This window comes from Quercus robur, chromosome 8 (genome assembly GCF_932294415.1).
Source record: "Quercus robur chromosome 8, dhQueRobu3.1, whole genome shotgun sequence".
In the NCBI taxonomy this organism is placed as follows: domain Eukaryota; kingdom Viridiplantae; phylum Streptophyta; class Magnoliopsida; order Fagales; family Fagaceae; genus Quercus; species Quercus robur.
This window is the reverse complement of record NC_065541.1, coordinates 51,876,486-51,904,321: the sequence shown is the minus strand read 5'-3', so window position 1 is coordinate 51,904,321 and position 27,836 is coordinate 51,876,486. Positions and strand designations below refer to the sequence as shown.

At 37.3% G+C, this 27,836-nt stretch overlaps 1 protein-coding gene across 6 annotated transcripts in view; it reads left to right on the top strand.

Annotated features, from left to right (window-relative positions):
- LOC126696948 (uncharacterized) overlaps positions 1 to 27,836 on the top strand; it is a 64,318-nt gene that overhangs the window by 29,447 nt on the left and 7,035 nt on the right. Inside the window, exons 1-4 of one of the 6 annotated variants that reach the window (XM_050393714.1) lie at positions 22,074 to 22,415; positions 24,795 to 25,289; positions 25,369 to 25,594; positions 25,697 to 26,265. The exons of 1 other annotated variant lie outside the window; for it this stretch is intronic. In XM_050393714.1, coding sequence (XP_050249671.1) covers positions 22,260 to 22,415; positions 24,795 to 25,289; positions 25,369 to 25,594; positions 25,697 to 26,151 — 1,332 coding nt within the window. In that variant the 5' untranslated portion in view covers positions 22,074 to 22,259 and the 3' untranslated portion in view covers positions 26,152 to 26,265. 4 more of the 6 variants (XM_050393715.1, XM_050393720.1, XM_050393716.1 and 1 more) reach the window with 4 other exon arrangements.

Here is a 27,836-nt window from a genome sequence, read left to right as displayed (position 1 = left end):
CCTTTTGCATCAAACTCAAAATTTTCTAACTCCTAAACCACGGCCCAATAGCCCCTCTGTGCTATACGTTCTCATCCTTGTCATCTTAGCAGTACTGTGATTTTTTTTTTAAAAGATCATAATCAAGATAGTAGGTGAGGGAGTGGTTCATGATTTCTATTACTTTTTGATAATTAGATAGTTTAAGAGAGAGGAGGATTTGAACTCAAGATTGATCCATTGGAAACACCAAAAAACACATTTTTTTGGTAATCATCAAACTTTCATAAACTAAACAAAAACAAAGGCATTAAAATTCAGAGGACATATCCTTTCATAGTACAACCCCGAGTTATCATAATACAACAACATACATAAGTCCACATATGGGCTATCAAAAAGCATAAAGTCCTGATCAAAACCACCACCTCTTCTAGCCATAGCATCAATGCACTTGTTAGCTTCACAAAAATAATGACTCATCTTTGGTTGAGAAATTTGGTTAATGAGAGTCCTGCAATCCATTATAAGACAAGCATGTTGTATATTACTATTATACTCTTCAGTAACCCAACCAAGCACAATTCTTGGACCAATTTCAATTTATACTGCCAAAAGATTCAAACTAATCCACAACAACAACCCACTGGAAAAATACTAACTATTTAACCTATTGAATCTTGGCATGATTTTATTACTAATATTTCACTTTAATTAATAACGAATTGTGTAGGTCCACAATACACCTGCCTAAAGAAAGAGTTTAGATCCTATCAAAAAAGCAGAAGAAAGAGTTTAGATCATTAATAATAGCATAACTAATAGTAATGATAATAATAATAATTTATAAATTGTTAGTTTAGTTCATTATTATTTTTTATATTTTTGATCCTGTATTAATCATATTCATTGTTACCACAGTTTGTAAGATCAATTATCAAATAAATAAAAATTTTAATTTTAAATTTCTTGAAATTTTTGTTACTAGAGTTTTAGTTGGAATAGAATTTCAATCAAGTGGTGCTTCGAGTACTACAAGTTTTTCTACATTGAGCTTTCAAATTAATGCTTCCTCAATCACAAAAAGGCACTTCAAATATTTATTTATGAGATGATTGAAACCTATTAATCACATTCATTTCCACATTACTTTGTAAGTTTTATATAGTAAAACTTGTCATACATTTAGCATTTTCCATTTCAATTTACTGGAACTTGAATAAACTATCACATTATCAATTCATGAGGTTTGTGGGATATTTATTATCAGTTCATGATGTTTATGGGGTAATTCATGGATAGAGAACCATGACTTCTAAAACTTTATTTTTACTATATGATATATATATAACATATTATGCGCCAAGGAGTAAGTCTAGTATCACAACTATTTCCACAATTTTGTCACTTGTTCACGTGGCAACTTGTAAGCGATGTAATTGTGAACTCACCATTTTTTTCCCACCACTTACATCTCGCCACGTAGGCAAGCTGTGACCAAAATTGTCAAAATTGTTGTGATAGAAAACTTACTTCATCATGAAACTTGTTCCCTAATTAGGTCATCTTCTTTATTGGGTTCAAGCCTATTCAATGGGATTGCATTTTCAACATTTGAAAGTGATATGCTCCGCTGCATTAAATTCAAAATTTTCCAACCCTTAGACCACGGTTCAATTGCCCTTCGTGTGCTATACGTTCAGGCCTATTCAATGGGCTTGTATTGTCAACATTTGAAAGTGATATGCTCCCATTGCATTAAAGTCAAAATTGTCCAACCGTTAGACCAAGGCCCAATTGCCCTTCGTGTGCTATACGTTCTCATCCCTGTCAGTTGTCATCTTAGCACTGATTGATTTTTTTTTTTTTTTTAGATTATTATCAAAACAGTAGGTGAGGATCATGACTCATGATTTCTATTACTATTTGATAATTTGATAGTTTAGAGGAGAAAGGGATTGAACACTGGACGTGTCCATTAAAAATACCAGAAGATACTAATTATTTAAGTTACAAGACTCATTTTAATACTAATAATTCACATTACACCTGCCTAAAGAAAGAGTTTAGATCAGGAATAATAGCACAACTAATAGTAATCATAATAATATATAAATTGTTAGTTCATTAATATTTTTTATATTGTTTATCTCATATTAATCATATTCATTGTTACCACGGTTTATAAGATTTTAATAATAAAATTATCATCATATTTATATGCTTTGCAGTCTATATTTTCAGGTACTGATAGAGAAGCGGAAAATAATCCATCTCCAGCTCGTCCAAAGGATTCGTCCAGAACCTACAGAGCAGGATGATCCAAGAGTCAACCCAGAATTAGGAGAAACGTCCATTAAATAATAGCACCACTCCATAAGTTTAAGTCTCCCATGGACAACAGGATCGTCCATAAGGTTCGTCCATGAGAAATCGTCAAATATCCTTGGACGACTAAACCACCCTATACCAGACGGACGAAACCTCAACACTTAGACTTTCAGCAACCCTCAACTATCTCGACAAACCCTTCGAATAAGTTAACTTCCATTTAGCAGTTACCATTTTATATCCGTTGAGGGAGTTAACTCCGGAGTTGTTGGATTCCACAAAACCTGGGGAGGTTATTGAACAAATAACCGCCCCAGGCTCCCTATATAAGGGACCGGTCTGGACCCGACAGAGGTAAGTCTTTTCTCTCAGACACATTTCCAAAACACTTGGAACTTATTCTTCTACAAATCTAACTTCTCCATCGGAGGGGGTTCGACCGGTCTTCTCCGGTCTCCTCTTTTGATCGCATTCTCTTCCTTGCAGGCCATCAACCGCTTGAACAGCCCACCGAAGCCAGGCCATTCTACCTTACTGATTTCGAACACTATCAGTTGGCGCCGTCTGTGGGGAGCGAAGGTTGTTTTGCGACTTTCTTTTCCTCGACAAAAGGGTTAGGATGGTCAGGACCAGGTCGAGGGCTACTAGCCCTGGCCGTCAGGGAAGCAGAGGCGCTTCAAGTGATCCTCAGCGTGATCGCCAATCTGCGCCAGTCATGCAGACGTCATCCGTTCAGAATATGCAATCCATGGCGGCTGCAATGGCGGAATTGACTCGCCAAAACCAGGAGTTAAGGATGGAGATCACTCACAGGAGACAGACACATGAGGAACATGCAGGGCAGACGCAAGGCCATGGTGACACACAGAATACTGAGATTGGAAGTCAGTTTAGAGGCACCACTTCACGGACAGTGCCACACTTGAAAGAGGAGATGGACCAAATGAAGAAAGTCATGGAGGAGATGAAGGAGAACATGAGGAGAACGAATCCTATAGAGGATTTGGTTCACAGGACTGACTCTCCTTTTACGGCTTCCATCAATGGCCACCCTCTACCATCAAAGTTCAAACTACCTTCCCTGGACTCGTATGACGGGACGCGTGACCCCTTCGATCACATTGCAACATTCAAGACAACAATGCACCTTCAAGGGGTCCCTGATGAAATCATGTGTCGAGCCTTCCCTACTACCCTTAAAGGCCCGGCACGAGTTTGGTTCAGTAAAATCCCCCCAAGTTCCGTAAGTTCTTTCGAAGAGTTAAGCAAGTTGTTTGTTAACAATTTCATCGGGGGACAGAGGCACAAGCGCTCTTCATCCAGCTTACTGACCATAGAACAAGGGGAGAACGAAAGCCTGCGGTCATTCATCACTCGCTTCAACAGAGAAGCCCTTAGTGTGGACGAGGTGGACGACAAGCTTCTACTGGCAGCCTTCCATAACGGGATTAATTCGGATTTATTTATCCACAAGCTATATGAGAAGGAGCTTCAAACCATGGCCGAGCTCGTCCATTCGGCTCAGAACTTTATGAATGCAGAAGATGCAATCATAGCCAAGAAGAGGAAAAGAGCTGAAAGGATGGAAGCGCACACAGCTCGACACTCAGAACAAGCCCCTCGTCCAAAGAAGGGACGGACGGAAGATAGGAAGGAACGAGATAGCAGGAAGACAGGTCCCTCGGGAAGAAGCCAGAACTATACGCCCCTGAATGCTCCACTTAATCAGGTGCTCATGCAAATCAAAGACGATCCTGCTTTAAAATGGCCAGAGAAGATGAAAGGGGATCCCAACAAGCGCAATAAGAACAAATATTGTCGCTTTCACAGGGACCACGGGCATGACACGGATGAGTGTTATGACCTAAAACAGCAAATAGAGAACCTTATCAGACAAGGAAAGTTGAAGCACTTTGTTGGAAGGGATCGTACAGATGAGAAGCTGAAAGGCAAAATGGAGGAATCATCCCGGCCCCCACTAGGAGAAATAAGGATTATTGTTGGAGGGAACTCGACGGGGCAATCTTCCAAGTCAAAGAAGACGTATCTCAAAGCGGTACAAAGCGTCCAGCTCTCTGGACGATCACCAAGGACGAGATCAATGGACGAGCCAACCATTTCCTTCACCGACGAAGATGCTGAGAGGATCCATCACCCGCATGATGATGCGATCGTCATTACACTGCTCATTGCAGATTATACAACCAGGAGAGTGTTAGTTGACAACGGAAGTTCAGCAGACATATTGTACTACCCCGCCTTCCAACAGATGAGGCTTGGACGAGATCGACTTCGTCCAGTATGCTCGCCACTGATAGGATTTGGAGGAATGAAGGTGCAGCCTGTGGGTACCATTACATTACCAGTTGTGGTAGGGTCATACCCGCAACAGATAACCAAGGAAGTCAATTTCCTTGTGGTAGATTGTGCATCTTCATACAACGCCATTATTGGAAGACCCACTCTTAATAGTTGGAAGGCGGTAACTTCGACCTACCATCTATCAGTCAAATTCCCTACGGAGTACGGGATAGGACAAGCACAAGGAGATCAGTTGGCAGCTAGAGAATGCTATTTAGCCATGATGGCTTTGGACGAACAGGTGCAGACAATGAGCATCGAGGAAAGAAGAGTTATTGCAGAGCCCACGGAAGTGTTGGAAGATGTTCTCTTGCAAGAAGATGATCCAGAGAAATTTACCAGAATTGGAACATGTATGAAGGAGAAGGCAAAAGAAGACCTCATCCAGTTCTTGAGAAAAAGTATCGACGTTTTTGCATGGAGTCATGACGACATGCCAGGAATCGACCCAAGTGTGATTACTCATCGGTTGAATGTATACCCCTTTTTTAAGCCCATCCGTCAGAAGAAGAGGGTATTCACTCCCGAGAGGGACAAAGCAATCAAGGAAGAGGTTCAAAAACTGACCACAGCAAAGTTCATCAAGGAAGTCTATTACCCGGATTGGTTAGCCAATGTGGTGATGGTGAAGAAAGCTAATGGAAAGTGGAGAATGTGCGTAGACTTCACGGACTTGAACAAAGCATGTCCCAAGGATAGTTATCCTCTACCACGCATTGATCAATTGGTGGACTCTACTGCCGGCCATCAGTTGCTGAGTTTCATGGATGCCTTCTCAGGATATAATCAAATCAAGATGGATGAAGCTGATCAGGAGAAAACTTCCTTCGTTACCAGCCAAGGCTTGTTTTGCTACAAAGTAATGCCCTTCGGCTTGAAGAACGCAGGGGCAACTTATCAGAGGTTAGTGAATCACATGTTTCGTCCACAGATAGGACGGAATGTGGAGGTTTATGTCGACGACATGCTTGTGAAGAGCATAGACGAAGGAAGCCATCTAGATGACCTACAAGAAACCTTTGAAACACTTCGGCGATATAAGATGAAGTTGAACCCAAGCAAGTGTGCATTCGGAGTGTCGTCGGGAAAGTTTCTGGGGTTCATGGTCTCGCAAAGGGGAATTGAAGCAAATCCGGATAAGATCCAGGCTATATTGAACATGGAGCCACCGAAGAGTATCAAGGAAGTCCAATCCCTCACAGGACGAGTTGCCGCTTTGAACAGGTTTGTTTCGAAAGCCACAGATAAGTGTTTACCTTTCTTTAAAGTCCTCAGGAAGGCATTTGAGTGGACGGACGAATGCCAAAGGGCCTTCCAAGACCTGAAAGATTATCTTACAACGGCCCCATTATTAAGTCCATCTGTGCAAGGAGAAGAACTGTACCTATACTTAGCGGTGTCCCCACATGCCGTAAGTTCAGCTTTAATCAGAGAAGAAGGGAAAATACAAAAGCCGGTGTACTACACTAGCCGGGCACTCAGAGGAGCAGAGGGAAGATATCCGTTAATGGAGAAATTGGCTTTCGCACTAATAACGGCTTCTAGGAAGTTAAGACATTACTTCCAAGTTCATATCATTAATGTCATGACGGATCATCCGCTTAAGAAGGCAATGAACAAGCTGGAAGCCGCAGGACGACTCGTTCAGTGGGCAGTTGAACTTAGTGAATTCGACATTCGGTATCAACCGAGAAGTGCAATAAAGGCTCAAGCCTTGGCAGATTTCATTGCGGAGTTCACTCCATGTTATGAAGACCTGGGGGAAGGCGAGTACAACAACAAATGGGTCGTCCATGTTGATGGATCGTCTACATTATATGCTGGAGGAATAGGAGTTGTTTTGCAGTCGCCAGAGGGGGACAAATTGAAATACAAGGCCCGTCTGCAATACCAGACTACTAACAATGAAGCGGAGTATGAAGCCCTCTTAAAGGGGTTGGAACTGGCCAAGTCCGTAGAAGCAGACTCAATACTTGTCCTGGGAGATTCTCAACTGGTCATAGGCCAAGTCAATGGGACATGTGAAGCCAAGAAAGACAGAATGAAGAAATATCTAAGGAAGGTAGTACGCCTTGTGAAGAAATTCAAAAAAGCAAATTTTGTTCAAATCCCAAGGGAAGAGAATGTGGAGGCAGATACTCTGGCGAAGGAAGCATCTGCGAATGAGGCCTTGGACGAGATGAATGATGTACACTACATGCCAAGCATAGAGCTTCCAGAACTGATGCAGATAGAGGGAGAAGGAAATTGGATGACCCCGATAGTGTCATACTTAAAGGACGGAAGGCTTCCAGAAGAGAAGGACGAAGCTAGAAAGCTTAGGGTCAAGTCAGCCAGGTATGTGCTTATGGACGAGGTGTTATATAAGAGAGGTTTTTCCCAGCCTCTCTTAAGATGTTTGGCTCCAGACGAGGCAAATTACATGTTGAGGGAGGTTCACGAAGGAGCATGCGGGAACCATTCGGGAGCCAGATCACTCGTCCATAAAGTCATCCGAAGTGGATTCTATTGGCCAACCATCCAAGCTGACGCTAAAGCATATGTCAAAGTCTGTGATCAATGCCAACGCTTTAGCAACATTCCCAGACAGCCAGCAGAATATCTCACGCCAATGATGGCCCCTTGGCCTTTCACACAATGGGGACTAGATATTTTGGGGCCCTTTCCGACTGGAACTCGGCAAATGAAGTTTCTGGTGGTGGGAATAGATTACTTCACAAAATGGGTGGAAGCCGAACCCTTAGCCAAAATTACACAGCAGAATGTCAAGAACTTCGTCTGGAAGAACATTGTATGCAGATTCGGAGTACCTAGAGTACTAGTGTCTGACAATGGACGACAGTTTGACAACACACCCTTCAGGGAATTTTGTGAACAACTTGGAATGAAGAACCATTACTCCTCACCCTCCCACCCACAGGCCAATGGCCAGGCAGAAGTAGCGAACCGATCCTTACTGAAGATCATCAAGACTCGGCTCGAAGGGGCAAAGGGGATATGGCTGGATGAATTACCAGGTGTTTTATGGGCTTATAGAACGACAGCGAGAACTCCAACAGGAGAAACTCCTTTTAAGCTAGCCTACGGAAGCGAGGCAGTTATACCAGCAGAAGTACACATGACGAGCCACAGGGTCAGGAAGTACCAAACTGAAGAAAATGACGAACAGCTCCGTCTTAACCTTGACCTTATGGACGAGGTCAGGATGGATGCAGAACAAAGGACAGCAAGGTACAAAAATCTCATGGCAAGACAATATGATGCTATGGTAAAGCCTAGGCGTTTCAACATTGGAGATCTCGTCTTGAAGAGGGTTACCTTGGCAACAAGAAACCCGGCCTACGGGAAACTTGGCCCAAATTGGGAAGGACCTTATAGGGTTATCAACTGCAAAAGGCAAGGATCCTACTATTTGGAAGCTTTGGATGGGCGGAGGCTGGAACACCCTTGGAATGTTGAGCACCTCAGGAAGTACCATCAATAAGTGCTGACTCTTCACCGGTGTCCTTGGACGATATGTATGGACGAGAAGAAGTGTTTTACTACTGTTAAGTGTTTTTAAGTATTTTAATAATCCCCTAGAAAGTACATTAGTGTTTTCACTTTTGTGCTATTCATGGACGAATTGGTTTGTATTTTTAAATTCAATAAGGCACTAGCTAATAAGCATGTGCCATGCCTGTGGACGAATGTTTACATAAGTTTGGGTTTTCAAATATATATATTGTTTTCAAATATATTATTGGAATCCTTATATGTTCATTCAGATTGATCCGCAAAAAGAAAGCAAGCATGGACGAATGAAATCCTTGGACGCAAGGATATATCGTCCATAAACCTTTCTCCGAAGGAAAGATGAAAAGGTACATCCGTCCAGAACATAGGACGAAGATGAAACCCAAGCTAAATACAAAGCAAGTTTCATCCGTCCAGAACATAGGACGAGATGAAACCCAAACTAAAATACAAAGGTCCATCCGTCCAGAACACAGGACGAGATGAAACCCAAGCAAAAAATAAAGCATGATTCATCCGTCCAGAACATGGGACGAGATGAAAAGGGCATACTCGTCTAGACCCCAAGACGAGATGAATTCCCAAAAGTATTCGTCCGAAACGCAGACGAGCCAAGACTTCAAAATTAGCTTAACAATCCATTACCTTGGACGAGAAACGCTAAAAGTCTAATCATCCAGGACGACAAAATGATCGTCCATAATTTCGGAATGATGGAAAATCTAGCCAAAGGAAACAACATACTTTATCTTGGTGATGTAATAAAATTCACCCCCATGACCAAGACGAGGTGAATTGAATTCCTAGATGGACGAACCACATTGCTGATATGAAAATAAAAAGTTCATACATAAAGCTGAAAACATATATATTCAAACACAACGGAGGTAAAAATAGAATTATTCATTTCTTTCATTCAAAGGGTGGACGACCAACGTCCAAAAACCCCTTTAGTTTTGAATATGTATATAAAGCTCGTCCACAATCCTGGACGAGATGATTGTACTTGCATGAGCTTTAAAATAAAATAAAATAAAGAAGTAAAAAGCCCAAAACAACGGGCACTTCCATGAAAAAGCAAATAAAAATAAATTCTCTAAGGAAATAGACTTCACTTGGGTTCGTCCTGGGTGACTTCAGTGTTAGCATCGTCCATGATGTTGACGTCCTCGGAACTCATCTGCAACACAGAACTCTCTGTAGCAAGAGGAAGCTTGAACGAGTTGAAGTCCAAATCAGGATACGCTTCTTTGGCATCAGCACGGAAGTCTTCATACCCAGCTGCATAATGACTGTCTAGACGATTCTTATACTCGTCAGACTTCTTAAAAGCAGCAATTGCTTCTTCACGTGCCTTCTCCAAAGACGAGATAAGCTCTGCGACTTGTCCTTCTAGATGGACGATGCGGGTATCCTTCTCTAAGTTGTCAGCTTTGAGCTCCTCAACATCGTTCTTCAGCTTCGTCTCGCTTCCCAGCAGACGATTAAAATCCTCGGTCAACCTAATGACCTCCCCCTTCTTGGATAAGACCTCATGGCTTAGCTCCTTAGCCTTATCCTTGGCAGTCTTGGCCTCAGTAGCAAGCTCCTTGGCCTGGCAAGTCGCTGTATAAAACTTTGACATGGCCTGCATTTGGACGAAAAGGAGTTAGACATTTCATTCAAAGTTAAATGTTTACACACAAGGACGAGGAAGAAACTTACCTTGAAAAGGTCATGGATGCCAGAACGCTCAAACTCCTTCACTGACATGTTGTAACATTCGTTAACTTCATGATCAGTGACGATCCCTTTGAACGTCCTCCATGCATAACCCTCGTCCAGAACCAAATTAGAGGGACGATCAGAGGGCTCAGACGGGCTAGGCTTGTAAGAAGTTTTGGGAGCAGGGGGAGGATCAGACTGGACAGGATGAACTATTTGGACGGGCTCCACGTCCACAAGCTCGTCCAAGTTCACTGTTGGTGGTACGAACTTTGGAACCTTGGGAAGGGAAGTCTTACTTGACTTTTGCTTCTTGTGGCCACGACGACTGGGAAGGTCGTCCAGGTCCACATTGCTTGAAATTGGCTTGGACTTCCTCTTCCCAGCCTGGACGGAAGCCACTTTGGGAGTTGGGGCAGCAACATCCTCGTCCCCGCTAGCCACTGTTTTTTCCTTGTTTTCCCTCATTGTGCTTATCCCTATGACGAGAAAAATTAATCAGAAAAATTAAAAAAAAAATCAAAAGAAAAGAGAGCTGAAATAATAGAATGTAATGGACGACACTTACTTCGACGAGTGACCTCCTCGTGACTTAAGTTCTCAGCAGTAGGAACTGGACCAAGTCCCCAAGTTGCTAGACGACTGAGGGTAACTAGGTCGTGGAAAGTCCTTCCTGGAAAGTTGCGAACCGCTTCTATACGATCCAAGGAGAACTTATCCAAGTGTGGACGAACAACAGCTGTATCACCAGTAGAAAGGGTTAGACGAGTGACAGATAACATAAAAAAAAAAAGAGAGAAACAGAATAAAATAGAAAGAAAAACATACCCTCAGGACGAAGGCGACCTAGAGGGCTGGTAAAAGGTGGGAAGAGGGGATTACCCACATCAGCTGGGTCCCCAGACCAATTTCCAGAAATAATAAAATATTCTTTTTTCCAAAACCGGTCAGACGAACTACGACCCTTTATTAAACTGTAATACGAACCCCTGGACGAGAACTGGTAAAAGCCAGCAGATTTTTTGATCTCTGAGGGCTTATAACAGTAAAGGAACTCGTCCACTGTAATTGGACGGTCCCCTTCCAATGCCTCACGCCATAATACTTGCATGGCTACAATCGTCCTCCAACCATTGGGATTGAGCTGGTTAGGCCCAATACCCAACCTTTGGAAGAGTTCTCTGCAGAAAGAGTTTAGGGGAAACCTAAGACCAGCTAAAAGATAAGAAGCATATACCCCTAAGCCAGAGGAAGGGGTACAACACCACTCTCCAACCTTGGGTAGACGAGGGTTAAGCTCTTTAGGGATTTGGTATCTATCTACAAGAGTTTTTAACTTAGCACCGTCTAAGGTGGATGCTACCTCTGGGGCACAACTATAGATAACATCTTCCTCGTCCTCTTCCTCGTCTTGAGGAGGACTAGATGGCTGTCTGGACGAACTAGCCTTAGATCCAGAAGCTGCCCTACGTCGTTGCTCCTGAAATTCCTCTAAAGGAATGCCAGGAACCCCAGACGAGTAATGCTCGTCTGAGGAATCACTACAGGACGAACTACCTATACTACCCTCACTCTCAGAGCCGTCCAGGTAGTCGTCTATCTCTCTCTCTAAACTAGACGATGAAGACATGTTTGGAATGTAGAAAACTTAAAATGAGCCTAAAAAAAAAAGAAAAGAGGAAATACCTGATGAAACTAGGACGAGAGCTAGACGAGAATCTTGGACGAATTGGCAGAAGAGAGAATGAGGAAAAAAGTGAGGGGCATGAAAGAGAATGTACTATTTATAGGCCCCAGCAACAGGGTCAACGAAACGACGTTCGCCACTCAGAGACAGACACGTGGCGATTCTTTTGGGAAACGAGATCGACAGAACTGGCCAACCAACAGTTTCGCGACACGTGGCGTACGAAAAGTGAAATTTTGCCAAAATCACAACGATGTCCTGGACGACCCTTTGAACAAAGGGGCAACTGATAGAGAAGCGGAAAATAATCCATCTCCAGCTCGTCCAAAGGATTCGTCCAGAACCTACAGCGCAGGATGATCCAAGAGTCAACCCAGAATTAGGAGAAACGTCCATTAAATAATAGCACCACTCCATAAGTTTAAGTCTCCCATGGACGACAGGATCGTCCATAAGGTTCGTCCATGAGAAATCGTCAAATATCCTTGGACGACTAAACCACCCTATACCAGACGGACGAAACCTCAACACTTAGACTTTCAGCAACCCTCAACTATCTCGACAAACCCTTCGAATAAGTTAACTTCCATTTAGCAGTTACCATTTTATATCCGTTGAGGGAGTTAACTCCGGAGTTGTTGGATTCCACAAAACCTAGGGAGGTTATTGAACAAATAACCGCCCCAGGCTCCCTATATAAGGGACCGGTCTGGACCCGACAGAGGTAAGTCTTTTCTCTCAGACACATTTCCAAAACACTTGGAACTTATTCTTCTACAAATCTAACTTCTCCATCGGAGGGGGTTCGACCGGTCTTCTCCGGTCTCCTCTTTTGATCGCATTCTCTTCCTTGCAGGCCATCAACCGCTTGAACAGCCCACCGAAGCCAGGCCATTCTACCTTACTGATTTCGAACACTATCAGGTACTACTAACAGCGACAAACCAATCCAAAGAACAACAGAAAAATCACCAAAAGAGCAAGAATTCCCACTGAAATGCACAAAAGGAAACAAAAAACAGACCTGCCCAAAAAACTACTACCCCACAACAACACACAATTCTGACCGTCCAATATCATCATCATCAAACAGAACGTGCCCATCGTACTTCCGTTGGATCCACGAAGATCTACAGCACTGGAAGCACACAGGAATCACGAGAAAAATGGTGGAGCGGGCTTGCAAGAAATATAGGGAGTCGATACAGACAAGAGACATGTTCAGCTTGTGGGGCATTTTGCAGCTGCTAAGGTCTAAAGATTCCAATTTTTTATTAATCCTATCTAAGAAACTATTATTGTGTCTATCTGTCTGTCTGTTGATTTTATCCCCTGTGTATGTACTCCAATTATAGTTATAATTGTTATTATAGTTATAATTATAATTATCCATATCACTATCAAAGTCAAAATCAGTTTCATAATCCATATTATTATTTAACCAACTATTGTCTATATCTCTCATGCTATATCCTTCATCATAATCTATATCATCATAGTCCATGATTCTAATTAAGTTTATAGTATCCTTAAATGACTCTACATAAAGTGAGTCATTTAAGATTTAATGACTCACTTTTAGGAATGATGGAAACAAGTCTACATAATGGACCAATATATCCTAATTTTGCTTTAAGTTTATCTGACAGAAATATTATGGATGCTTTAACTTTGAATGTAAAAACAGATGGTTAGTATATGAAAGAAGGCTCAAAACCCTTAGCTATTATTTATTAGAATTTATTATAAACTTATGAAAACCACCCTTGACCCTCAATCCATGGTTGAACCATCCCCTAAAGGACATACTCTCCTTCTTCAAGCCTCAACCCCAGATAGTAGACTTCGTGTACCCCAACAAATACAATGGAAAGACATAAACCTTCCTGAACAATGGAAATTACAGACCATTGCCCTCACACCAAAGATAGAAAACACTGAACCAGACTTCATAGCACAACAAGTAGACGGTACAGTTATTATTGCTTTCAATAATAATGACAGACAAACTGACAGCCTTATTAGACCCAGTAGTTCTTCAAGCAAAAAGACCCCTATGATGTTTACTCCTAGAAGCTCCTTCTCCTCCAAGACATCTTTCTTGGATTCCAAACTTTTACCTCCTTAGAATCTTCCTCTAGTTATACACCTTCCCCCTATAAACACTAAGAAAACCCCTATCCAGACTGAAACAGCTTATTATCCGGCAGATACCACACAACCTACCCCTAATGTTCATCAACCCCTTTATCAGCCCCAACCTCAACCTGATTCTCCTACCCACACAGACATATTAGGATTCACAGAACAGGACAGACAAATTAATGTTTTATCTAAAGAATTTGTTTTAGATAAAGAATTATTAAAATTTGATTATTTAAAACCTGAAAATATTGATAGGAAAAACCAGTTTTTTGAACAATATAATGAACAAGAAAGGAATAATTTAAGGACTAAATATTATGAAATGATGACAGACTTGCAGACACACTTTAGTTTCTTTGGCTTTTTGGACTATCATAATAAAAAGATAAGTGTGATAGAAAAAACATTGTCATGGAGAAAGACAGAAAATCATGAAAATGTTTACCAAACTTATCCACCCTTTGAATCAGTTATATTGAATCAAATTAGTGGAGCTCAAGTTTTGGCTACTCCTATTAAAAGACCTAGTCTAAGTGATGATAATAAAAACCTAGATAGTATAATTCAACAGAATAATTATACTAATATATATCTAAAAACAATTGGTCAAAAGTTACAAGACATAGAAGACAGAATAACACCCCCTTCTACTTCCATAAAAATAAATAAATAAATAAATAAAATAAAAAAAGCGTCTAACACCCCTTTATTTATCCCTCATGAAATACCTCCTCATCTTAGAGTACCTTTAAAGAGACCCATGACAGAGAAAACGGATAATCTGCTTGATGAGAAAAATAAAAGTTAGACTTAATGAAATTAGAGTCACAAAAAGACATGGACCCACTAAAAAACAAAAATAGGACATTAAATACAATAGGAATAACTGAATCTTTAGAGGATAAAGATTCAGAAGATAATCAATTGATAGATTTGACAGATTCATCAGATATAGATAATTTAGAATCACAATTTACTAAAAAATTATAGATTAATAAATTAACTTTATCATCTTCATCACAAAATCGTAAAAAAGGAAGAATTGAGGAACCATACCCCAAAAAGAATTGGTATCCTAAACCTACTCCTCCTGATTTACAGTTTGAAGAAAGACATACTTTTGTTAATTCATCTTAATAAAAGAAGCTTTGAGAGATTCTCCTTTATTGATCATTAATTGTGATAATCTCTTGAGCAAAGACAGACTTAATTCCTTCACAGGAAAAGTTAATCATAAGTTTTTGATAGATTTTCCCCAGACCATTACAGTAGTTGATAAAAGAATTTATGGAGAAACTTTATTTCACATATTCGCACAGAATGAGATATATAATAATACATACATGAATAGAATCATACTAGATTTTAAAAACCTTTTGAATTTCACTCACTTTGACAATTTCATCATGACTACTCTAATACCATTACTACTCAGCTAGAGCACAAAGGTGTACAGAGAAAAGTTTGTTTTACATATGCTTTAAATTTTCTTATAAATATTTTAAAAAGACTTTACAAAAGGACATTGATAGAAAAAATTTTAAAATAAATTTTACAGAAGCTTTGCAAGAAAATATTTATTTTCAAGATCATATCTCAAAACATAATCTTTTTCCTAAAACCCATTTGCAGACTAATATGAGTAAAAGAACCTCCCAGGCAGCCATGAAAGGAAAGGGCAAAGCACCAGCGGTGCAACCTAAACAATTCTGAAAGCCTTCAGTACTAAGGATTTCAGATAGGCATGAAGTCATCTCAATAGAGACAATATCCCTTCAGGATACGTTGCTAGCAGAGGCAATGTATTCATGTGGTGAAAAAAGTGTAATTATGCAAAAAGTGGTCCGCACTGACCTCATGTTTCAAGACGGAGAATTCACAGACCTTCCTCTTCATATTAAAATACTTCTTGATAATTTACACACAACCTTTACCCTCAGACAAAAACCTTTATTCCAAAAGACCCTTAAGGCTTTGGAATTACATCTTGTTAGCACCAGTGCATTCATTGAAGCATCTGGTTGTCAACTCCCTGGCAAGGAGGATGGAGATTCAAGCTCCACAATGACAGAATCACAGTCTCTAAAAAGCTATCTTATGGGAGCAGGCTTTTCTCTATACACCTTTGTGCTCTAGCTAAGTAGTAATGGTATTAGAGTAGTCATGATGAAATCTGTCAAAGTGAGTGAAATTCAAAAGGTTTTTAAAATCTAGTATGATTCTATTCATGTATGCATTACTATATATCTCATTCTATGCGAATATGTGAAATAAAGTTTCTCCATAAATTCTTTTATCAACTACTGTAATGGTCTGGGGAAAATCTGTCAAAAACTTATGATTAACTTTTCCTATGAAGGAGTTAAGTCTGTCTTTACTCAAGAGATTACCATAATTAATGACCAATAAAGGAGAATCTATCAAAGCTTCTTTTATTAAAACATCTGTTACATGAATATTTAAGGATACTATAAAGGGTGTAAATATGTCATTTATTATCATTTTATTTGGTACTTCTATCATATTGTCAATCCATGCATATTGACTAGAAGAACTTATAAGCATAGTTCTTTGTTTTTTCCCTTAAATTCTTTTTCACAAGGTGTTTGGGCTATATGTCGGTGTTTATGCTAAAAAGCAATGGGGGAACAAATCTCTGTCTCTTTATCTTGTTTAAATTTCTTTTTGTCCTTTTCTATCAATTGGTCATCTAGTGATATTTTTGTCTTTAAAGATGACAAACTTATTTCAATTCTATAGATTCTTTCTTTATTAGTATCTTTTACAATAGTGACCTTTTTGGAAGAATGATTTTCTTTCAGGACAGGTGGTAAAATGAATCTAAAGAATATATCTTTTCCCAACACATTAGTTTTAATTCCTTCATCTGTCACTAAAAAGGGGTAAAGCAAAGCCATAAAAGGAGTTCCTAAAATCATTTTAAAACAAAGACTATTTCAAAACATATTCCATCATGGCATATATGAGCATTGGGTATTTTATTTATTATGAGATTTTCTCCATTGGCCTGAGTTAATCTTTCAAATGATTTTTCATAATACTTTAAGGGTATTAATCCTTCTTGTATACAATTCATGTCAGCACCTGAGTCTATTAAAGCAATTTCTGTCAAAGAGAATTTTTTATTGATTACTAAAGTAATTTCTGTATGCCATTTTTAGAAAATTACTCTATCAATTAAACTCAAGAAATTCTGTCTATTGCCATCATCTTTTTCTAATAAAGGTGGGTCTCTCATAGGTTTAGGAAATTCTTTTAAATTTATTATTTCTGCAATATTTTGTTCATCTATTTCTGTGGAATTATCTTTTTTAATTTCTTGTTTTACCATTTTTGCTTCTGTCATTAAATCTTGTAGTGTTACTGGTTTTTTATCTACGCCATCTTGTTTCTTTTTTGTTTTTTCTTTCTTATCTTTTTCTTTCTTAGCTTTTTCACATTCTATAACATGGTGTCCATAGTTCCTACACTTAATACAAACAATAGGTATTTCTATAGAATCTTTCAATTTTAATAAATATTCTTCTTTGTCTTTATGGTGATTCGATAGATTTTCTATCAATTTCATTATTATATCTTTTTGCTTCCTTTTTCTTTTATTAATTTTAAGTGGGTTGGTTGATTTTATTTCTTCATTTTTCATTATTTGATCTATTTCTTTTTGCTTAACATTAAATATTTCCATTAATTCATTTATTATGTCTTTCTCAAATTCTAATTTAATTATTTGTTTTACATTTTTATTATGTCTGTCACATTGTTTTTTAGTATGCCCATATTCTTTACATTTATGACAAATAATATTTCTAATATTTATTTATTTATTTATTAAATAGGGATGTTTGGGAGCTATTATAAATGTTTTCTTGGTTGGTGACCATCCTTATTTGTCAAAACTTTGCACAAAAATTAGATTCACTATTTTTTTGCAACATAAAAAATTAGATTCACTTTTTTTTTTTTTGCTAAGAAAAATTAGATTCACTTTAGATGTGTCATTCTGCATAACTTTCATGACCATGTCAAGAGTTTCTCGCAATCATAAACCAAAAGCCTATATCGATTCTTGTGGTTATGATCAATGCTGGTTAGGCACACCCTTTATAGCCATATTTTAAGGCGAAAATAGCCAAATACCACTTTGGCAAAATTTGTGGCAAACTAGCATTGTTTCGGAAATATTTAGCAATTTACCACTTTTTTAGTACTCGAGTTTAGTGAACTCGAGTTCTTGGTGAGTCGCCAGTGTGGCACTACTAACCTGGAATTTCTGTAATTAAAAAAATTAAGTGGTACTCGATATTACTAAATTCGAGTACTTCTTTATAGTACTCGAGCTTCATACAGTCGAGTACCTTGTTTTTTTTTTTTTTTTTTTCCCTACTTTTCATACAATCGAGTTCTTTTCTATCTCTCTGTCTTACATAGAGGCACTCTTTCTTCTTTCTTTTTCTTTTTCTTCTTTATTTATTTATTTATTTTTATTTCCCGTAGGAACTCACTCTTACAAGTCAAAGAAACTTGTCAGGTCAAAAAAAATGGCAAGCATTTATGACCAAAGAAAAGAAGCATGAATTTGGTTTGCATGTTAGGTGTTGTTCCTGGCCATCTTCTTAGACAATTCATGAAGAATATTTAATGCAAGCTCTTGCATTTCTTCATGAATGAAACTTCTTAAATATCTTGCATCTTCCTGACATGGGCATGCAAGCCATTTAATGGTTTGTTGGCTAATGTCAAGCTACTAAGTTTGACTATTCAATCCATTCCAACAAAAACAAAAAGTAGAAGAAAAAAAAAAGTTACTCGACTGAACTAAGCTCAAGTACTATAAAGAGATACTCAATTTCAATAATATCGAATACCACTTTTTTTTTTTAATTACATAAATTTCAAGTCAGCAATGTCACGCTGGTGACTCACTAGGAACTTGAGTTCACTGAACTAGAATACTATTTAGAACTCGATTTAGTGGAACTCGAGTATTAAAAAAGTGGTAGGTTGCTAAATATTTCCGAAACAATACTTATTTATCACAAATTTTGCCAAAACGTGGTATTTGGCTATTTTCACCCATATTTTAAAGTACTTACATCTCAACTTCTAAAATTTAATTATATTTAAATTAAAAATATACTTTTTTTTTTCTATTTTAGCTTTCCAATTTTTTCTTCTTAAAATAAAAACACATATCAACTTTTTAAAATGTATCCTATATCCCACTTCTTATTTTTTTTACTCATTTAAAATATTAATTATCAATTTTCCCCCCTCCCCTCAAATACCTAGATTATTTGACTAAAAATAAATATTGAATTACCTATTTTACCCTCAAATTAAATTTTCGTTCGCACAACCTCTAATAGGAAATTCGAGTTTTTTTTTTTTTTAACCTTTTCTTTACGGGATTTTAAAAAAACATTTTTTCATCTATTTAGGGGAGGTCATTATAAATAATTTGCATTTTAGGGGAGATAAATGTAATAACAAATAATCTTAGAGGAGGTCAATGTAATTTTTCTAGAAACATAATATGACTAGTCTTGTGTGAATTTTTTTTTTTTTTTTTTTTTTTGGTCAATATTAGTTAGACTCACTCTTAACACTTTTTTAATAATTCACTCTAAACTCTTAAGTCTAAAGAAAGAGTTAAAAGCCCTCATGATATAATTTTGAGTACGTATTTTTGTTTGTTTTGATAGAAAACTTTTTCTAAAAATAGTTTTTCATGTTTTCCAATGTTTAGTAACATCAGAAAATATTAGTAAAAAGAAAATTATCTTTGTCTAATGGAAAACCCTTATTAGAAGTATGACTTATTTTTTAGAGATTTTTTTCCGCTAAATTTTTTTAAAAAAAGAACTTTATTTCACGCCACGCTAAATAAAAGAAGTTAAGAGGCAATATGCAAACTATTAAAAACAACTATATCTCATTTTGAGGTCACTACCAAACATAAGAATATAAGATAGATTTCTAAAAAATAAATTTTGAAAAATTACTCATTTTTTTAAAAAAACATTAATGTCAAAACAAATGGAGCGTAATAATTCAATCCTTAACATATGTAATATATTTCTTTAATGACCTTCATAATTGAGTGGCATCTAATTGGATTAAACTGTACTACTAAAAGAGGAATTAGCACCATTGTGAAGATTAAACCTTTTGCTTAAAGAAGTTTTTGATTCCGTTTTGCTAAAAGAATTTACCAATAATCATGTGGTGTTCTTTTCTTTTTTTGAGAACAAATGATGTGTTGTTTTAAACTTTTAATCAACGTATAAGCAGATTTGGTATCTTCCTACCTAAATTGTAGTGTGAAATGCAATAAACTTATTCAATTTTAATATAAAGAACTTAGACAAATGATGTCACAAAATTTTATGTAGCAAAATATTACGAAACAAATCAAAAGCCAAACATCTTCAATTTTATATATATATTATTATAGATTATGATTATAGACGAGAAGATAGATTAAAGATATTATTTAAGAATAATGCTAAAAATACAAACTATTTTACAAAAAAAATTATAAACTGTTGATGTGATGAGTGATTATTGATAAATGAAAATAATAATAATAATAATGGGTTTAGATGAAAACCAATAAGAAATTGGTTACATCAACATTTTGTAAAAACGTTGTAAAATGGTTTGTAGCTATAACAATTCTCATTATATAATATTAGCCCATTTTTTTGCATGAGCACCAATGTCTCTCACCTTTTACAAAAAGAAATAAAAACCCAAAGCTATTAATCACAAGAGGCAAATTAGGAATCTTGCAATTTCCTTCCATTCCCTTCCATTTTTAGTTAGATGTGAAACACGACACATGATATTTATTTTGGGGAAAACACCATTTTGGTCTTTACATTTTGGGGTCACAGTCAATTTCGTACATACATTTTGGTAGCAATCAATTTAGCCCCTATTATTTTCAAAATGCAGTCAATTTGGTCCATACTGTTAATTTACTAATAAAAAATGCCTACGTGGCAAACGATGTGTATTGTTAGCACACTTAAAGCTTATATGGCATATAAAATAATATTAAAAAGTACGAACTCAGCATTTTTATAATTAATCAAAAGCCACGTAGAAAAAACAAAACCTACAATTCTAAACTGATTTTTTTAACGGAAAAATTAAAAATAAATTTAAAAAAAAAATTTTAAAAAAAAAAAAAAAAAAAACTCAATATTAAACACATCAAGATCTAAGAAAGACCCGGCAAACTTTGTTTGTGTTTGGATCTAAAGAAATGCCAAGGATTTGGATTACCAACAACTGAACAGAGAGAATCAAACCAATTTAACCTTTGATATACTTATACATCACTGAAACGTTTGGATGCAAATGGATATGGGTTCTTTACTTTCAGATATGAGGAGGAGATGAAGTCTGCAGCAGATTTCATGGAACCCGCCAAGCTTTACACAGCCAAACCCCATGGCTCTCTCTTTTGATTTTCCTTTGATGTGTGCACTGTTGAGATTGTTTGTGACTTTGTATTTCTGGAATGGGGTTTTGATTTAGCTTTCAACATGGGTTTGGAAATGAGGTAGTCTTTGTGGTGGCAGTTTGTTGAAGAAAGTAGGGTTTTGGAATAGATTAGTGTAAGAAAGGCGAAGACATGTTGGGTCTTTTAATTGAATTTTTTTTATAGTTGCCGGAAATGGGAAGGGGAGAAATCTCTAACTAACCGGTCAAGAAAAAGATAATGAAGAAGGAGACTGAACAACAACAAAGATTAACACTTAATAAACCCATTTTAAAAGCCTCCAAGCAAGATCAAGACTGATCAATCTCCAAATCAAAACAAATCATGCTCGGAAAATTTTTGATTCACTTTCACTTCATGGGTCTTTTGCAAACCTTCGATGTTTGTGTGTTTGGATTGCAAGAAAATGAAAGAAAATCATAATTTATTTTTATTTTTTCCGTTAAAAAATCACTTTAGAATTGTGGGTTTTTTTTTTTTTTTTTTTTTTTGACATGGCTTTTTATTAATTATAAAAATGCTGATTTGGTACTTTTTAATATTATTTTTTATGTCACGTAAGCTTTAAGTGTGCCAACAGTGCACACCATATGCCACGTAGACATTTTATGTTAGTAAATTAACCGTAGGGACCAAATTGACTGTATTTTGAAAATAACAGGGACTAAATTGATTGCTACAAAAATGTAGGGACCAAATTGATTGTGACCCCAAAATATAGGGACAAAAATTGTATTTTCGCCATTTATTTTAAATGCTATGTATCTTACATTTAAATAAAAAAGAGAGAAAATTAAAAGATTCGATTAAAAAAGATACTATGCCGTGGTAATTAAGCAATGCATCAAAATTCAAGCCAAATGGACAGCCTTGTTAGAAAGTCTAGTGGCCACAGATTTTAGAAGAAAAGTACAAAAAGATAAATTTGGACAAAGAATTGATTCTTATAATAAAACATTATCACTATTTCAAGTCAAGGAGATAGAAATTGAGGTGGTTGTTAATATGGAGAAGGGAACTAGTGTTCATTCGGTTTTCTGGTTTTGGTCACAAGGAGCTCCATTGTGTCGTTATTTTTCGATGTCTCCTGGGAAGAGATGGGCCTCCACAACTATTTTCGTCTTCTTCTTTGTTATCGGCTTCGTCTATTGGATTGACAAGGTAAGTCCCTCCCAGGCTAGCTATTATCCTCCCATGTTTGTTTGTTTGTTTTTCTTTGCTTATTAACATAGTTAATAACAACCTCTTTTTCTTTTTAAAAGTTATAGAGGTGTTTAACGTGGTTGTTGACCATAACCTTTGTTACAGTCATGTCCAGAGTTTTCTCAGTTTCTGAAGTCATAAACCAAAAGCCTGTATGATTATTGTGGTCTATATTGATCAACCCCATTCTTGATAGTCATGTCCTAAATCACTCACATCTCATCTTTATATTTAAACCAAAAATCTACTTTTTCTCTATTTTATTTTTAACTATCAACTTTTTAAAATATATCCTATACGCTATTTCCTCTTCTCAATTTTTTTTTTTTTTTTAAAGTTGTTCTATTAAATATTCATTATTAGTTTTTTTGCCTTTTTTTCCTCAAAACAAAAGCATCAACTTTTACCCTATTCTTTGGCAAGTTTGGGCCGTTTGGCCACCCAACACCCATATCGGCCGACAACAATGACTACCGACGACCGAAGTCAACCATTGCTTTGGCAAGAAAAGAGAGAAAGAGAAAGAGACCTTGGGTTTTGGTATAGAAAGGGAGGAAGAAAATACAAATTATTATTTAAAAAATGGTTGAAAGGTACTAGGGTAATGAGTCATCATGACCATTTTTTATAATGACTAATGAGTAATGACTATTTGAATCTATCTATTACATTCCATTATTACTAAGGGTGCGTTTGATTCGGCTTCAAACGAATTCAGGAAATCGTTTTCTGGAAAATAGGGCGTTTGGCTCTGGAGGAAAATATTATTTTCCGGAAATCGTTTTCCTGTTGACCAGAATTTGAAGCCTTGACCACGGAAATGAAATTCTGCCCTCATTTTCACTTCATTTCATTTCCGTGGCTTGCAAAACGCAGAGAGAGAGAGAGAAAACACAGAGAACAGCAAACATAAGCGAGAGAGAAAGAAAAAAAAAAAAAAAAAAATCGAACGAGAGAGAGAGATCGTGCGGAATAGATCGACGCCGTCTAACGAGATCGACGCCGTCTAACGAGATCGAAGCGCGGAATAGCTCGACGCCAACGATCGAGATCGACGCCAACGAAGTCGATCGAAGCCAACGAGAAGTGCGAGAGCGAGATCGAAGCCAACGAAGTCCGATCCGGCCAACGAGCGAAGCTTATAGCTTCAACGACAGCCAACGATCCGACCACGCCGATCGATCCAGCCACCCAGAGCTCCGATCCGGCCAACCAAACACAGAAAGCACGAGAACCACCCTTCACGCCGAGCTCCGATCTACCTCACACCGGTCACGCCGAGCTCTGCCAGACGACCACCGCGCCAAACGCCGCAGACCCACGGTGAGAAAATGCACCGATCAAACTCACCTCACCGATCCACTCACCTCACCGATCCACTCACATCCGATGCACACTATAAAATACTAACAGTTTATTTATATAAATATTTATATAATTTTTTACATGTTTTTATTTATTAATTTTTGTATTTTTTTTTTTTTGATGAATATTAATTTTTGTATTATACATTGTTTATAACTGTGTATTTGTTGGTAATGTATACCAAAATTTTGGGACTTTTCTGATTGCAGGTTTATTAATTTTTTTGATGAATATTAATTTTTGTATTATACATTGTTTATAACTGTGTATTTGTTGGTAATGTATACCAAAATTTTGGGACTTTTCTGATTGCAGGTTTATTAATTTTTTTGATGAATATTAATTTTTGTATTATACATTGTTTATAACTGTGTATTTGTTGGTAATGTATACCAAAATTTTGGGACTTTTCTGATTGCAGGTTTATTAATTTTGTCAATTATCCATTGTTGATTAAACTGTGTATTTGTGGATTATGCATATGAAATGTAATGATTGGTTTATGAAATTGTGTATTTATGGGTGATGCATATATCAATTTTGGGACTTTTCTGATTGCAGGTTTATTAATCTTTTCAATTATCCATTGTTGATTAAACTGTGTATTTGTGGATTATGCATATGAAATGTAATGATTGGTTTATGAAACTGTGTATTTATGGGTGATGCATATATCAATTTTGGGGCTTTTCTGATTGCAGGTTATTCCCAATTGCTTTGTGGTTTGAATTTTTGTGTAAGCTCTTTTGGGGCTTGACTGGTTATGCATGATTGGTTTTTGCTGTGATTTTTATTAGAATTTGGTTAGTTGGGTTCTGTGTAGAATGCAATGTGATGGTATTGTTATAGTGTAAATAGAATGCAATGTGATGGTTTGGATGTTATATGTTTGTGGCTGATTTTATTTATGGTGTAATGAATAGCATACTTGTTTACATATCTCTTAGACTACAATGTTTGTGATTTTGTTAGATGAAGAAAAAAACCAAAGCCGCAATTCTTGCATCAGTTGCATCTGTCCTCCTTGTGGGGGTTGCATTGTTAAAGAAATTACGACGTAGACGTAGAGATCTGCCTAGGGCGCCTTATGTTAACCATGCCGCCGAGAGAGAGGAATACATAAATAGTGTTTTGCATGGAAGTGAGAGACATTGTGTGAATCAACTTAGGATGAAGCCTATAGCTTTCCACCACTTATGTCACGCCCTCACCGAGGGGGAGCACGTACGTCCGACTGTTCACATGTCTGTTACGGAGCAAGTGTTCATTTTCTTGCACATTATTGGTCATAATGTGAGGTTTCGTGTAATGGGTGGTCGGATCTATAGATCAACTGAGACTGTTCATAGATACTTCAAAGTTGTCCTTAGGGGGGTCCTGAAATTATATAGAGCTCTAATAAGACTGCGTAGCGAAGATACACCTCCAGAGATAAGGAATAGCAGAAGGTTTTACCCATATTTTAAGGTAAATATTGCGACTTGTGTGTTTTTGTAATTTGTGAAGATTTATGTAATTTTAAACCATTATGTTTGTCAAAAATTAGGATTGTGTTGGAGCAATAGATGGTACACATATTCGTGCATCTGTGCCACCTGAAATACAAGGAAGATTTCGTGGTCGCAAAGATGGAACCACGCAAAATGTGTTAGCTGCCATTAGTTTCGACTTAAAGTTCACTTATGTGTTGGCTGGATGGGAAGGCAGTGCACATGATTCACGTGTATTAAATGATGCATTTGCTAGGCCAGGGGGATTTTCAATTCCCAATGGTATTACACGATTACTTCACCCTTTTGGTTTGTTAGTTTAATAAATATTATGTGTTTTCCTAAACATAGTAGTGATTTGGTTTTTTTTTTTAATATATGTAGGTAAATTTTATCTTGGTGATGCTGGATATGGTAATAAAAATGGAATATTGTCACCATATCGGAGTGTACGATATCACTTGAAAGAGTTTAGTGATCGTCCTCCTGAGAATGCGCAAGAATTGTTCAATCTCCGACACTCTTCATTGAGAACTACCATTGAGCGAGGGTTTGGAGTGGTGAAAAAACGTTTTCGAGTGTTGGATGCAGAACCATATTGGTCTTTCCCAACCCAAGTGAAAGTAGTGTTAGCGTGTTGTGTGGTTCATAATCACATTATGGGGGTTGAACCAAATGACCATATTATGGAAGATGCAATGAACCAAGTAGAGCTTAGTGACCACCAAGAAGAAACACAGTCTCGTCGGGAGTCCGTCGAAGATAGTAGATCATGGAATGCTAAGAGAGATGAGATATGTCAAGCCATGTGGTCTGATTATATCAGGAGTGGAGAGTAGTACTTTATTTAGATTTTTATGATTGTAATGTGTTTTTTCTTTTTGTTTTTTTTTAAAGACAATGTATGTAATATAGACTTTTGGTGATGTAATGAAAAAGTATTTTTAGCATTACATTGTTATTTGATGGTATTACATTGTCATTTCCATAGTTAGCATGTTCCGTTCTATTGTGCACATTCATAAGCGTGGTTGTATGTGTGTTTGATTTGTTATTCATGTTCCGAGTGTAATTACTGAATGCTACTCTCACTATACTATTTTCGTATGTAGTAATGTCAAAGGGTAAGGAAAAGGTTAGCGGCAGCAAGCAATTTAGGTGGCTGCCACCTATGCATGAGATGATGCTAAAGATATTAACAGAGGAGGCTGGAAAGGGCAATAAGCCCTCTAATACTTTTAGGGCCGGCTCCTTTGCTCTTGTAGCGAAGGAGATAACGGCCCATTTCGGGGTTGAGTGCCACCCTGTATTTGTGGAGAACCGGATGCGGACTCTAAGGTCCATGTGGGCAACTATTCAAGAGCTTAGAAAGAAGAGTGGATTCGGTTGGGATGAAAATCTGAAAATGATAACGTGTGATGCTAAAACCTACCAAGAAGAAGTTATGGTATGGCTTGTAACTATATTTTCTTAATATAGATAATAATATATGTTTTTGCATGTTATATGAAATTTATAGTGTCATTGTTATTGCAAAGTCTTTTATATTGAATTTATGAGTGAAGTTATTATTGCATTATTATATACGTTCTTTTCTCCCTTATAGGCACATCGGAAGCATGCCGAGTATCTGAACAAAAAAATTGAGTTTTACGATGAATTAGCGATTGTGGTGGGGAAGGATACAGCCACAGGTGCCTTTGCTAAGTCTGGAGTGGATATCGAAAATGAGCCAGATAATGGGGATAATGGGGATAGTGCAGAGTTTGTGGCAGATAATGTGGATGAATGTGTGGTTGAAAAGGGGAAGAACGTAAATGAATCATCCACCACTGGGTCGGGAATTTCCAAGTCCCGCAAAAGAGGGCGTGCAGCTTCTACTGCTGATGATAGTGTGCTGACTGATCTGTCTGGTCAGCTGAAGGAAATAGCTGTCGCTCTAAAAGAAATTAATCGGGGCCCGGTAGATTACACAACTTTGTATAATGAGGTAATGGCTATGATGGCGGATGGATATAGCGAAGATATGCTCGCTACTGCCTTCGACCATCTTTGTGAGAATGAGAAGACGGCACGTGGATTTTTAGCAAAGAATGCTAGGTTGAGGAAGTTGTGGTTAGATGGTTATTTTTTCTCACAAATTTGATTTGCTTATTTCATGTTGACTGTGATGGTAGATTTAGGAATTAACTAGACATTGTAGTATTAATATTGACGTATCAATGTATTATATATGTACTCTTTTGTATTATTGGGACGATACAATTGCCCAAATTATGTATTTCGAATGATTATGTTTGATGTTGAACCAAATGTGCTGCAATTTTTGTATTGTTACAGATATGTATAGGGAATGCAGGTTCTTCAATTTTATCTATAAGAGCAAAATATAGCATTGATCTTCTCCAATTCCATGCATATATCATTCAAGGATGGACGATTTTTTAGGGCCAGATTCTAGATCATTTTCCGTAAAATGATCCAAATTATTTTCCGTAAAGTATTTTCCGAACCAAACATGGGA